Below are 14,979 nucleotides of genomic sequence, written 5' to 3'. Positions count from 1 at the left end.
GACTGAACCTAAATGAGACCGGAGCATCCAGCTGGCCTCTATCCCTGTGTCCCTCCCCGTTTCTTCCCGCCATAGCCCTTGTCATCTTTCCTACTTTCTTCAGCTAGACCTTGGCAAGGTCCACTTTCAACCCTAGCCTGCCTGCAGTCCTCATCATATGGACAGAGTGTAAACTGGCCTCCTTTTCAGCCATCCACCGGAAACGGTGTGAGCAGGATGTGCGTACATACCTATCCCCACTGTGTGCAAGGCCCCTCAGCCTTCTGGGAGAACTCACTGGCCGTATGAGAACATTACTTCAAGTCCTACTCCTTTTGGAAGCTTCTCATTTTTTTGCTACATGACAATGTCTTCACACAGGTTGTTTCTGAGAGAGATGCTGATGTAGGAACACATTGCAGAGGCCATCACAGGCCAGGGTAAATGATGACACTCGATGATCTGCACAGTAGGAGCGCTGGGCCACCTATGCCAAATGAAGTGAAAAGACCAGACTGGCTTTGACTCACCCTTTACCTGTGGGGAAGTGCAAAGCTTGGGGAACTCCATGTACCTACCCTGGGAAGATGGGTAGTGGGGAAGCACCATGCTTGACACACCTAGTACCACCCCAAGGACTGGCTGTATCTACTCAGGGTTGACTTAAAAATCCAGAAAACAGAAGCTTCCACTTCCACCTGAGGCAGGACCAGTACCAGAATGTTCCATGATGGCCAGCAGTTTTTGTTCCACAGAGAGCCTGTAAAGAGCACTGCTACATTCCATGTGGTCCCAGAGGACATTTGCAGGAACCTGGTTTATGCCAAACCCTCATTGCCTTTGCGGTCACGTGCCTCAACCTCCTTAAGACTCAAATGATTCATTTTGTACCTAGAAGCAGAAGGCCAGGAAAGGCCGATTTTCAGTTAAAAATCATTTATAATTCAGTTTTGCCTCTGACCACTGAAGCGTAATTTTACCAATAACTCCAAAGTATTAAAATCAGCCATGCATGTCTGGGTAAGAGCTTTTGCCAAGGGACTAAGTCAGAAGGGAGGGCACGGGGCTGGGGATATGGCTCAGTTGGTGGAGTGCTTGTCTAACATGGACAAATCCCTGGTATCCATCCCCAACACTGTATAAATCAGGTGTAGTGATGCATACCTGAAATCCCAGCACTTGGGAGACAGAGGCAGAAAGATCAGAGGTTTAAGGTCATCTTCAGCTACACAGAGACTGCAAAACTGGTCTTGGATACATGAGACAGTACCTCAAAGAAAGACAGAAAAAGGGAGGGCATCACTTGGCTTAGTGTTATAGCTGAGAACATAGCCTAGAATTTCAAAAAGCCAGACAACCTGGAACTCAAAAAGCATTCCCTCTGGGAGTTGCTGGGGGAAAAAGATAGTGTGATTCCCCATGAAATGTGCACAGCGTGCTGTAACTCCTCCGATGAAATTAGTAACATCTCCCTTTTAAAGATGATAGCATGTGTCCTTTAATACATGTCATCCTTGTGATGGTGCTTTCGGAGACTGTAGCATCACAAACACGAATACGCGATTCGAACAGGATTCCACATTGAACACGGTTCTCTCTGATTACCACTGTTTGGGAAAATGACATGGCAGTTTGTTAATGGCATATCAAGCTTGATACAAATGCTTGGAACTGTCAGTAATTCCACCACGTATTTGAGAAAAGAATTTCTAGGATTTGTTTTGAATACAGTTAGTCTGTTAATAAAGGCCCTCTCTTTCTCACACAGATCTTTCAGGGAAACACCAACCCCACAGATGTTGTGTTTGGAGTCTTCCCCAAACCACTCATAACTCGATTTGTCCGAATCAAACCTGTGACCTGGGAAACAGGCATATCTATGAGATTTGAAGTTTATGGCTGCAAGATAACAGGTAAGTGCCGATATGGAGGTCGCCCTGTTGGGTTAGTGCAAACCTTTCTTTCCATACAGGAAGGAGACTTTGGTGTCAACATGTTTACTTTTAGGGTTATATTAGTTATTTTTTTCATTGGTATGACAAAATATATAACAAAAAGAAACTTAAGGGAAGAAGAGTTTATTTTGACTTATAGTTTGGGTGGACACCATCCATCAAGGCAGGGAAGGCCTGGTGGCAGGAGTGGGGAGCCAACTGGTTACAGAGCATTCACATCAGGAAGCAGAGGGTGAACAGGAAGTGGGGCAGGCTATAAAACCTCAAGGCCTCTCCACAGTGACTCACTTCCTCCAGTGAGGCTCTGTCTCCTAAAGGTTCCACAACTTTCTCAAACAGGGCCACCAGCTAGAGACCAAGTGTTCAAATACATGAGCCTGTGGGAACATGTCACATTCAAGCCTCCACAAGGGCATGTACTCTGGATTTGGGCATGTCTGAATTCAAGCCCCACTTTACTACTCATTAACCTGTTGGTAGAGTTCCAAGCCTCCAGTTTTTCCTGTGGATAACAGTCATAGTTCTGTGCCTACATAGGCTGCTCACCATGGTGGATGGGGAGATGGGCAAGGAGCATTCAGCATAAGCAAGCACATGTTGGGGATTCTCTCAGTGTCCCCTTTTCCACTGAATCTAAGCTCCGATAAAGCAAGTCCCCAGGACTTGCTCTCTGCTTCCTGGGTGGGCAGCATCCTAACTGTAATAATTAGGTTCGTAATAAATAGCTGCTCCATGGAACGCTCCATACTGGCTTTCTCTTGGCAGTTCTGAAGCCTAGAGGTGGTTTCCTCAGCTACACTTAGGAAGCTCAACTCTGAGAAGGGCTTCTTTTAATCCCTGAGCACACAGGCAACACTGCTTTAGGTGGTGCTTCTGTTTGTGTTGACTGTGTCAACCACACACACACACACACACACACACACACACACACACTGTGTGTTTTACCCCTGATGGTATGAGGGATTGAATCTGGGCCTCACACAGGCTATGCAAGTACTCTACCACTGAACTACATCACCAGTACTTAATTGGATATTTAAAAATTAGAAGTCAACTTATTAAAGTTCTGGTTTTTCAGTCTGTTCTTCAGACAGGACTTGAGAAGTGTCTCTTTATACTGAAACAAAGAGGTGGCTATTCCCATTTAAGAGATGAAAATGATGAGGTACCAAGAGATAAATGTCTGGAGGCTAGGCCAGGCCAGGGCAACCAGAAGTCAGTGTTCCTGACTTGAGTCTCGCTGGGTCTAGGGCCTTCAGTGTTTCTGTAATGGGTCCCTGACTTATTGTGAGATTACCCTGTGTTCCAATGTAACAGTAACTGTGCTCCAATTCCCTTCTACTTAAGTAAATACATTGCAGAGCTTTCATTTAAAGAGCAACAACAACAATGCACATGCAATCTTCACATTCATTTTAAAAATTGAAAATCAGGCTCTTTTCCTTTCGTCAGCCATCGTCTTCTGTACGCTTGTCTGGGTTTCTCATCATGTCCTCTCACAAGACTTTCAGAATCAAGCGATTCCTGGCCAAGAAACAAAAGCAAAATCATCCTATTCCCCAGTGGATTCGGATGAAAACTGGTAACAAAATCAGGTACAACTCCAAGAGAAGACACTGGAGGAGAACCAAGCTGGGTCTATGAGGATTCACACACCATGGCATGACTATTTAAGCTGAACCACAGTCATCATTAGGACTACCAAATAGAACTGAAAGTTTTTATCCTGGAGATTGGAGCACATTGGGTCAATAATAAATATGTAGAACCTTCAAAAAAAATTGAAAAACAGAATCAATGACTGATTCACTTTAAAAAAGCAATTAAAAGTAAGCAATTTCTAACCTGTGAACAGTCTTGTAGTGTTTTGTTAGTATTCGTCTTTAGGGCATTTAATTTCTTGGTTTATTTTATGCTTTGTCTGCTAAGTTTGATTATTTCTAAAAAAAGGAAGTAAACTGACTTTTGAAGGGAGAAGCCATCCTGCACTGAGGAGCTGAAGAGACGCTATATTTGCTTACAGAAGAGTCCATGTTGGAAAGAAAAACCCAGATCTGGTTTCAGATACAAGTGTTATTTATTTCTACCTTGGACACAGACTTGTTTATGGCTGTAGGATCTAAGACTTAGAAAGCTCAAGGTCTTGGAGTCAGGAATTGGGTGGAGAGGTGTTTGGAAGAGGGAAGGACACTGAAAAGTCATATGTAACCTTGGTTTTATTTTTGATCATGGTTAAATAGCAGAAAGTTCCAGAGCATTTCAGAACATTACAAACTTAAGAGGCTACCCATAAATTCATTGGAACAAGGCCACATGAGATCTGGGTGGGAATTTCTGGCCCATTTCTTCATCCTTATCTCATGTCACTATGTCAGAAATACTCTTTTTTAAAAGAAATAGTTTCATAAAGACTCCAAACATATTACTCTGAACTTTGAACTCTGACTGTCCAGCTCTTAAAGATTTATGTTACATCCTTTTAGTTAAATAAAATATTTATTTGAACTCAAATTGTCCTTTTTAATTTCACAAAGATATCCCAAGAGGTAATTCTAGGCATGTGAATAAAGAAAGTAATTTATTGGATATTTTTAAAGTACTAAAATGTCCAATTTATTTAAATAGTGTCTAAAGTAGTTTATTCTAGTATTTTTGAACAGCTTATTTTATTATTATTTCAAGTACATGACTATTTTTTCAAATAAAGCACTTTTTGGGCATGTTGCCCTTGTCTCTTAACCATGACCCCTACTATAATTAAATATTTTCTCTCTAGTGAGATGGCTGATCTCCTGGGAACTGACCTTGGCAGGTTTTTGGAGATGGCAATGTGTGACCCTGATAATCACCTGGCCACAAGGACCATGCTTGGTTCAGGACTTTACAGCTAGTGACTGTCTGACTACAGGCAAGACCTTTGTGTCTGTGATCTCCATTCCCCAACCTGTAAGAGTAGCCCTAATGAGCTGCAATGAGGATTAAGTGAAAGAATATTTATAATGAACTTGGCTTAGAGTACATGCTTAGTAAATGGCCCCTGTACACCAAGGCAGGCATGGTACACCCTAATGTAGGATAAGCCCCAGGCAGAGCCTGCAATGAGACAGTCACTGCTGTGTGGTTCCTTCTTTTCCAGGCCCCAGTCCTCTCCAAGTGCAGGCTGATGATATATCATCATCTATCAGATTAGACCATGCAGGAGAGCAGGGACTGGTCATTGTGCTTAGTCTTGTACCATATGGGCCTGAAGCACTGTAAGTTTCAGTGGGTATTTCTAAAGGAATGAATTCCACTTCCATCATGCCTTCTGATAAGCAACTTTGGATTTTCTGATAAGCTTCTCTTTATAAGTAGGCAAGTCCTAACTCAATTTAATTTTTTAAAGAAACTACCTAATATTTATGTATGTATATATGTATTATTTATTTTTTTATTTATTTTGACAGGGTCTCCCTAGTCCCAGCCCACCTGGAACTCACTATGTGGACCAGGCTGCCCTTGCTTTCACAGAGATCCACCTGTCTCTGCTTCCTGAGGGCTGGAATTAAAGGTGTGCACCCCCATACCTAGCATAATTTTTTAAAATTATGATACAAGCTGAGTGTAGTGGTATGCACCTTTAATCCCAGTGCTTGAGAGGCAGAGGTAGGTGGATCTCTGTGAGACTGAGGCCAACCTGGTCTACATGACAAATTCCAGGCCAGCTGGGGCTACAGGGAGACCGCCTCCATTTTCTTTCTTCGTAAGTTTTTAAAAATATTTTATAGCCGGGTGTGGTGGCACACGTCTTTAGTCCCAGAGCTCGGGAGGCAGAGGCAGGTGGATTTCTGTGAGTTTGGGGCAGCCTGGTCTAGGTAGTGAGTTCCAGACCAGCTGGTGCTATGGGGAGACCCTTAAATAAATAAATAAATAAATAAATAAATAAATAAATGTTATGAATATATCACTGTACTTCCGAGGCCTTCTCCAGAGTCCCAAGTTTGAGTCTAGGTTTTGCACTCAGAAATTCTTTAGAAATACAGCCATCTTGGAGATCCAGGATATACAGTGGTGTGTTACCCCACTAAAAGACAAGATAGATTAGGGTGAATCATCCTGTTTCAAAGGTGATTGATGAAGAAATGTTTTCGTTGTTTCTTCAAAGCAGGCTGTTATCACTTGGGCAAAGGAGAAAATTGGTGAAGATGGTGCTGCAGGGCTTCTGCAGGGCTGTCGAATGCAGCTTGTGTGCTCACCGCTATTCCATCACACCTAGCCATGTGCTTTTGTCAATCACACATGACGGTGACCCTCCCAGACACCACAACTCCCCCAGGAAACTTCCTGAATCATCAGGGCAAGGCTGGATGATACTCATTCAGGGTTCCCATCACACCCAGCAGTTACTTTCTCATTCTTTGAAAATTGGTTAACTGGATATTTTGTTAATATAATTCAGTTTGTTCTTTACAATCAAGTACAGAAATCTTAGGTAAAATAATGCCATTAATAATAGCTCCATCAAGTCCCCATAACATAACACATTTATTCCATTCATCCAGGATTGATTTTAAGATTTGCAGAAAGCAGTATTAGTAGACAAAACACAGAATGCACAGTTAACTTTGAACAAAGAATAATTTATAGTATAACTACATCCTATCACCATATTTTGGATACACACTAAAAATTGTTCATTGTTTCTCTGTAATTCCAGTCTAGCCGGGTGCCCTATTTTTTGCTCTTTTGTTATTTCTTTGCTAAACCGAACAACACAGGCTAAAGTGCATGTAAGCCAGTCTGTCATGGAAAACCAACTCTGAAAACCAGTATCTCACACAAACATTGTATTCATTATTAATATAAATTTTCTCCTCATCATTATTAAAAGTGAATCATGGGCTGGACTGAGGAGATAGCTCAATCAGTAAAGTCCTTAGCTTATAAGCATGGGGACCTGAGTTGATCCCAAGAACCCATGTAAACCAGGCATGGTGGTATACACTTGGGATCCAGAGTTGGAGGGGTGAAGGTAGGAAGATTCCTGGGGCTCACCAACCAGTCAGTCTGACCTAATTGGCTAGCTCCAAGCTAGTAAGAGATCTAGTCTCAATAAATAAGGTGGACTCCACTTGTAAAACTATGCCTAATGTTGTCTTTGACCTCCACACACGCCCACATGTGTGCACTCATCCATATACATATGTACACACACATGTACAAATTGAGTCATATAGTTTTCAGTCAATGGCCAATCCAAACTCCCCTTTGCTGGTTTTTTTTTGAAGATGTACTCCTGGAGAAGCTCTGGAGACTGACTCTGTACTAAGAGTGCTGGCTGAATGTGGGCTGGGTATCTCCAGGTTTAGGGGGGCAGAAGTAGCTCGGAAGCTCTGTGTAAGAGGAAAGGTGTTCATCTGGTGAAGGGACCACTCTCCTTGCAGAGTCCAAGTTAATTGCATTGTTTCCAGGTGTTAATGATACGATGGCTGTCATTGCCAGCTGAGGGTCACCTTTTAAAAGCTGGGGCGGCGGCAAGCAGGTATGACCACCCAGCCAAGAAATGGAACTTTTAATTTGAACATGATAGTTTCACAGTCCCTCAATAAAATAGCTTTTGTAAATCTTTTTTTAAAATTATTCCTATTGAGTTTATTCTTGGTTTCTGATCCCACCCAGGGCAAATACCAGGGTGAGTTACAGGAAGGAGGCCGGACAAAATGCAGCTGCCTCTGACCGTTGTAATAAGTTGATTCACTCAGCAAGTATTTGTTGAAGTTGACAGTATATGAAAAAAGCAAGAGAGTTACCAAAAATAGAAAAATATGACTTGTTTCATGCCCTCAACAAAATTAAGATCTGGCTGGGAATGTGACTCAGTTGGCAGAGTATTTACACAGTATACACAAAGCCCTGGGCCCCATCGCCAGCACCCCATAGACTGAGCATGGCAGTGCACACTTGAAAGCCTAGCGTGTGGGAGGTAAAGGCAAGAATGTCAGGAGCTCAAGGTCATCCTCAGCTACATACAGGATGGTCAACCCGGGATATATAAGCTCCTGTCAAAAATGGAATGGTAGGGAGGGAGGGAAGGAGGGAGGGTAATTAAAATCTGGGCTGACAGACAGCAGTTATTTAAAGAAATGAGTAAGATTGTCAGTATGAGAAAGGTACAAATCAAGTATCATGAGGCATCCCAGAAATGGAAGACCATGTCCAACTGCATACTGGAAATGCTGAATAAATGAAATGGTATTTTCAGTATTTTCAGCAGATCAGATGGTGGAAAGGACAAGACGATGGCGGGGTTAGTGGAGAGATGAAAGGGAGAGGGCTGCCCTCCACCCCACCCACCCCCTAGGAAGAGCTTCGTCTAACTAGGGCCAGTGAAGGTGTGAATGAGGAACCAAGAAGTGTGATGTGTGAGGCTTTGCAGGCAGGCCCATGTGATGAATGAACCATTAGAACTATATAGCTTGTGTGGAGAGGAGCTGGCTGACCTGTGCTTAAGGGTCAGCTGGGAACACCAATGTAGTTTAATCACAGTTGAAGCATGGCTCTCACTCAGGGTGGTTGTAGCTTAGGCCAGAATTTTATTATATTGTGTACAATGAAATTGTTTCAAAGAAAAATAGGCTATTAATTCCTGCATATGCCTGATTGAGATGTATAGCTTTGAAAGAAGAACAATTGAAATGTTAGTCATTTATTAAGCTGACAACCAATCAATCAGTGAGGAGGTGCTACACATGTGAAGAGGTCTGTGATATACCTCACTGCTTTCCAGGGTCTTAGAGTCCAGCTGTGATTCCAAGACTGACGACCCCAGCCAATCCACAGCACCACTCAGCTTCAGTTCTGGGCCGCTTTTTGCTCTGGTCATTGTATTCCCAGGAGGGGAGACCTCAGAATGAAGAGCAAGGAGGCTGAAGTTGTCAGGATGAATTTAAACTATGTCTTAAAGTTCGCACAGGCTGTGCACCTGTCAGCAGGAGAAAGGAAGCTGACTGTGTTGACCAAAGGCAGTAATGGGAATCCTAGCTACGGAATGTGAAGGAAAATTGGTTAACTGGGATATATTTTCTGCAATTGGATAAATTAAATAGGCAAGGTGAAACCAAAATGTAATTCATGTGTTTGTATACATGTGCCTTGTATGTATAGGTGAGTTCATGGGGGAAGGGGTGTGTGCACATTCATACATGTGCACATGTATGAAGGCCAGCCCTGAGTGTCATTCTTCAAGTCCTTGTGTTTGCACAGCAAGCATTTTACAAACTTAGCTATTTCCTCTGTACCCAAAATGTGATTCTTAAAAACCCAGATAGAAACTTTTGCTTAAAATAATAGAGAACCATGACATATTTTTAAAGAAGTCTATTTTTAATCATTGTGGTTAAAATAAATGTGACATACAATTTAAGGACTTCAGCCCTATCTAAGGGTGCAATTCAGTTGTATTAAGTACAATCACACTGTTGTATAGCCATCTCCTCCCCCCATTTCCAGACCCTTTGGTCAGCCTAACTGAAACCTTGGCACCCATTACACATTAAGGCCTGTTCTCCTCCCACCCCGAATCTCTGTAATGGCATTGTGCTCTCTATGACTTTGATCACTCTAGCACCTTACGTCCTTAGAGCCTCACAGTGCCAGTCCCTTGGTACCTGACTCATCTCACGGGGAACTTTTGAGCACGAGAATGACATGGCAAAAACAACATTTCATGAACGGCTACAAGGGGTTAGTACGGTGTTGATGCAGCTGCAGTGCCTAGAAGCCCAGCTAAGAGCTCATGTAGCACCCTGGCAGTGGTGCCCATACCAGAGGGTCAGGGCAAGGCCCCAAGAAACAGAGACTTTGAGGCAGGTCCAAGATTATTCTTTTCACAATGAAAACATGACAGGAAACAAAGCGGGAAAGGAAACTAGAGCAAGAATGATGACTCGGCTGGGACTCTTTGATGCTGCCAGTGATTAAAACGCAGAGCTTGGCAAGAGGATTCATCGTCAAGGGCTTTAAAAGGACTGATTTATTGTGAGCACTGTTCATCTGAGTGACTGAGATATCCCTGTGAAATTTTCCCAATACAATTAAAAGTAGAGATGAGGGGGCCTGGAAGGAGGCTCAGTGATTAAGAGCACTTGCTGCTTTTGCAGAGGAACCAGGTTCAGTTCCCAGCTCCTACATCTGGCAGCTCAAAACTGGCTGTAACTCAAGTTCTAGGTGATTCAAACACCCTCTTCTGGCCTCCACATACACACAGACAAGCAAGCACACACATACACATAAAAATAAATATTTTTTAAAAGCAGGGACCAACCAGGCATGGTGGCATATGCCATTAATCTGAGCACCTGGGAGGTGAAGGCAGGTCAATCTCTGTGAGTTCAAGATCAGCCTAGTCTATATAGTGATTTCCAGGCCAGCCAGGGCTATATAGTGAGACCCTGTCTCATTAATTAATTAATTAATTAATTATTAATTAAAGCAAAGGGATGATAGCTGGTGATTTAGCTCAGTTAGTGCTTACTTAGCCCTGGGTTCAGTCTACAGCACTACATGAACTGGGTGTGATGTTCTGCCTATAATCCCAGCAATCAGCAGGTAGAAGCAGGAAGATCAGAAGTTCAAGGTCATCCTCAGCTACACAAGAAGTTCAAGATTACATGAGACCTTGTATTAAAAAAAAATTAGGGATGGAGGGCAGTTTAAAGTGAGATGGGTGCCACCCTTAATGCTCCTGAGCCCCTTCACCCTCACTGTGCTACCTAGGTCGAGCCCTTTGTCGCCTTCCTGTCACCGTTTCCCTCTTGCCTATCAGGAACTGTGAACTTCTTGTGGGCAGGATTTAACATTGAGCTGGGAATAATTCATGGGCACAAAAGAGACCAGAGCCTCAACAGTTTGACATTAAACTTGCAGAAATAAAAAGGTGTGGGAAGGTATGCTCTTACTGAAGATTTCCTTTAACCAAAATGTGGGTGTCAGGAGAAATAATAGAGAAAGGGCTTATTTACTGGAAGGCTCTGGTCTAACATAAAGTAGCATGGAGGTTGAACATTTTACAGGACAGGGGACAAGGCAATAGGTTGCATTTTCTTTCTTAAGCGTGGAGTCTCCCAGAAAATAACCTCATCTCATCTGTTTTACTCTATACCTAGATTACCCTTGCTCTGGAATGCTGGGCATGGTCTCTGGACTTATTTCTGATTCCCAGATTACAGCATCCAACCAAGAAGACAGGAACTGGATGCCAGAAAATATCCGCCTGGTGACCAGTCGCTCAGGCTGGGCACTGCCACCCACAACCCATTCATACGTCAATGAGTGGCTCCAAGTGGACCTGGGGGATGAGAAGATGGTGAGGGGAGTTATCATCCAGGGTGGGAAACACCGAGAAAACAAGGTGTTCATGAGGAAATTCAAGATTGCACACAGCAACAATGGCTCGGACTGGAAAATGATCATGGACGACAGCAAGCGCAAGGCTAAGGTAAGGCCTGGGAACAGGGAGAGGCTACCACCCAAAGACAGTAACTATTGTGCCCCCAATCTCAGTCCCTGGCACATCACCACTCTACTTTCTGTCCACTCATGAGCGGTGTTTAAGTGAATCATAGACTATCTATCACTTCATGGCTGACTTATTTGGCTTAGCACAACATTGAACTAGCCTGTACCATCATTCCCTTCCTTCTGAGAGCTGAATGGTGTTCTTCTGTGTGGAAGACCACATTTAATTTATACATTCATCCACTGATGGATGCTTAGGTTGTTTCCATCCTTTAGCTATTGCAAACAATGCTTACATATATTTTTATGCATTTAGAATCACTCGAAATTCAGTCAGTTCTTGCTAACCCAATGAAAACAGAAGGTAATCTCAACATAAAACTATTCTAACATTCACAGAAATGTGATAAAATCGTTTAAGCCAAAAGATGTGCTTTGGTCATTAGGCTTTACTCAGGCTGCTGGCTGAACTTATTTGCATTCCCTGAGCACACCGCACCAATTTGGAAAGGATCCCAGGAGTGTGCTGGGTGGCCCTGAGGTGGATTTTGAATGAAAATAAGGATCCACTCCCAGATTCTTCATGTACTCAGCTGGTGACACTCACACCATCAAAGCTGGCCTTTGGCCTTTGGCCTGGGCCTTTCCAGCTCTGCTCACCCCTAGCTGCTCCCCTGTGGGCAAAGACTACAGCTCATTGGCTGGAACATTCCTCTCACCCATTCTAACCAGTGTGAGAATGTGACAGTGCAGTAACTCGGGCCAAGGTCTTGCAGATAGGAACCAATCTGGATCTGGATCGTACTGCCAGCTCCCTTCCTTCCAGATGTGGGACTCTGAAGAGACCACCCTGTCGCTCTGAGGCTGCAGGTCACTAGCACTTGAGAGGCCACCACAAACCGAGCCAATGCTGCATGGGAAGCAGAAGACTTTCCCCCATCCCTAGTTAACTTGTGCTTTCTGAAGCATCTCAGTGTTATGTTTAACTGTGTTGCTACATTTTTTTTTTTTTTGAGACCCAGTCACATGTAGCCTCCAACCATGGCTGCTCTCCAACTCAGTAGGTAGCTGAAGATGGACTTGAACTTCCTCTGTTCCTGCTGGGATTACAGGCATGCACTGTTATGCTTGGTTTATGTAGTACTGGGGAGTCAAACCCAGGGCCTGGTGCATAGTAGTCAAGTACTCTACCAACTGAGCTGCAGCCCCAGCTCATAAGCTGCTTTCTTTCTTGTGTTTGCATATTTGTATGCACAACTGCATTTGTGTGTGCTCTGCATGCATGTATGCATGCATTTAGAGGCCAGAGTCCTTTCTCAGATGCTATCCACTTTGTTTCCGAGACAGAGTCTCTCACAGGCCTGGAACTCGCCCGCTGAGCTAGGCTGGCTATCCAGTGAGCCCCAGGAATCTTTCTGTCTCTGCCTTTCCTGCACTAGGATTACAAGTGTGCACCATCACACCCAGCTTTTTAAATGTAGGTTCTAGAAATCAAACTCAGATCCTCATGCTTACAAGGCAGACACTTTACCAGTTGCACTATCTCACCTGCCCACTTCTCCCTCTTATGTCCATTTCTCAACTTGGTAAAAAGAAAAGTAAAACATCAGAAACTGTAGTTCGCTCTACCCTGACGTTTAGGAAGAAGGGACAGTTGTGACTTCATCACAGAGTGTGAATCGGCTGCAGATCAGCCACTTCCCCACTGCTGCCGCTGCAGGGTGTGTTGTGACACGTTTTTCCACACTAGGGTTCTGAGAGAGAGCAAACAAGTGTCCATATGTGTCTGATAGGAGGTATCATATGCTTCCTGTCTGTTATCTAACCCTCCAGTTGGCAGTAAACCTAGTCGCTGTCGCTGTAAACCTAGTATAGAATTGCACATGAAGCTAACGCATGTGTTTCGACTTTAACAAAACCTTCCACTGGATACTGGTTGAATGTGTTGGGTTTTAGTCCTGAAATATCCATCACAATCATCTTCCCCTGGCATCTGAAACCATGGAGACTTCTAAATGGTCTAGACTGAGTCTCATCTGTGATTCTTGACATGCCCGTCCATGGAAATAAAATCACTAAGATTGAAACGGAAATTGGTATAATGTTCCATCTCAGACAGACCACAATTTAAAATTATATAAAGATATTTGAAACATATTTTATGTTTCTTAATGGTACAAATGTTGGCTGTCTGCTAAGGATGCCCACCATCTTCCTTGTCAAAGTGAAATGAGACTGTTTGAAAGATAAAACAATGCTTTAATGAGTTCGGCTCCTCTCTGCCCTTCCTTTATGCCCACCTGCAAAGTGTGATGGGCAAGGTCTATCTGCTACAGGAGTTGTTAGGGTCCGAGCCTGGCCTTAGCAGCCTCACAGGCCTGGCTCAGCCACTCATCCTCAGGAGGCTCATTCAAGAGACAAGTAACAGTGAAAAGCAGAGAAAGGAGATGCATTCATAAATGTGGCCATATCAGGAAAATGAACGAAAAAGAGGTCAGTGACCCCCCCCAAGTCCATCTTCAGAGTTGTGACATGAGGTCATTCAAGAGACAAGTAACAGTGAAAAGCAGAGAAAGGAGATGCATTCATAAATGTGGCCATATCAGGAAAATGAACGAAAAAGAGGTCAGTGACCCCCCCCCAAGTCCATCTTCAGAGTTGTGACATGAGGTTTAGGTTTAAATAGAAGGCAAGAGGTATGCATAGCTGAGCAGTGCTGGTCGAGGTGTGGTCCTACCCATCACTGACCCATGTTGTCTCAGCTCCAGCCTCTCTTGCACTGTGGTCTGACAAATTGTCAGAACTATGTCAGATCTCTTCCTGGGAATAAAGCTCGCCCTCTGGCTGGCCCCAGGCCTCTGCCTTTTTGTTTTCCCAGAATTTCCCGGGAAATTCTAATTCCTTAGGGTCCATTGTTTCAATATGTCTGGTAGCCAAAGGGAGGGCATAGTTGTCTCTCTCTTTTATGTTCTCTATTTCCAAAATGGTTACATGTCAGTGTCTGGATTTACTAGACTTCCCAGGAATGGAAAGGGTCAAAGCCCTCATGCTCTAAAGCATGATTGTTGGTAATTCCTAAGTAAACCTCTGCCACCAGCTCTTACGTGTGGCTTTCACTGCTGGGTCCTCCCAACTCAGCACTGGCTGCTTTTCTAATGTATTTGCATTGTGTTTGCTCTTTACTCAAGCTGAGAGAGGGACCCAGGATTCCATAACTGTCAGTGTTTCTCCTCTGATCTTCCAAGCTGCATCAGTGTAGATAGGACTTGTGTGTGTGGTAATGGTGTTTTCAGTATACTTAGCATATTACTGACAACATCTTAATTGGGCCTAACAATAATATATGTCAGATTCTCAACTGCTCTCAGCAATTGCAGTTCTATCAAGAGTCGGGACCTTGATAGCAAATTTACTCCTTGAAAAAAAAGGAGATTAATTGTGAGAGTCAGCTCTGAATTAGCATGTAGATTCCTAGTGGTTTTTCTGAATTAGAAAAGGCCAATTAATTTTCTCCTAGAATCCAGAGCCCTTGGTTGTCTGTCTGTCTCTT

The 14,979-nt window shown here is 43.5% G+C and overlaps 1 protein-coding gene and 1 pseudogene across 4 annotated transcripts in view; both read left to right on the top strand.

The window, feature by feature from the left end:
* Positions 1 to 14,979, top strand: part of Nrp1 (neuropilin 1) — a 156,425-nt gene that overhangs the window by 109,464 nt on the left and 31,982 nt on the right. For all 4 annotated transcript variants that reach the window (XM_008847589.2, XM_029570666.1, XM_008847588.2 and 1 more), the window contains exons 8-9: positions 1,748 to 1,892; positions 11,078 to 11,409. In XM_008847589.2, the coding sequence (XP_008845811.1) occupies positions 1,748 to 1,892; positions 11,078 to 11,409 (477 nt within the window). The remainder of the gene's footprint in view (positions 1 to 1,747; positions 1,893 to 11,077; positions 11,410 to 14,979) is intronic.
* On the top strand, positions 1,754 to 3,966 carry LOC103745646 (annotated as a pseudogene).

This window comes from Nannospalax galili, unplaced genomic scaffold, assembly GCF_000622305.1.
Source record: "Nannospalax galili isolate Female #2095 unplaced genomic scaffold, S.galili_v1.0 scaffold123, whole genome shotgun sequence".
Classification (NCBI taxonomy): domain Eukaryota; kingdom Metazoa; phylum Chordata; class Mammalia; order Rodentia; family Spalacidae; genus Nannospalax; species Nannospalax galili.
Note: the sequence above shows the minus strand (reverse complement) of the source record. Positions and strands in the feature narration are given on the sequence as shown.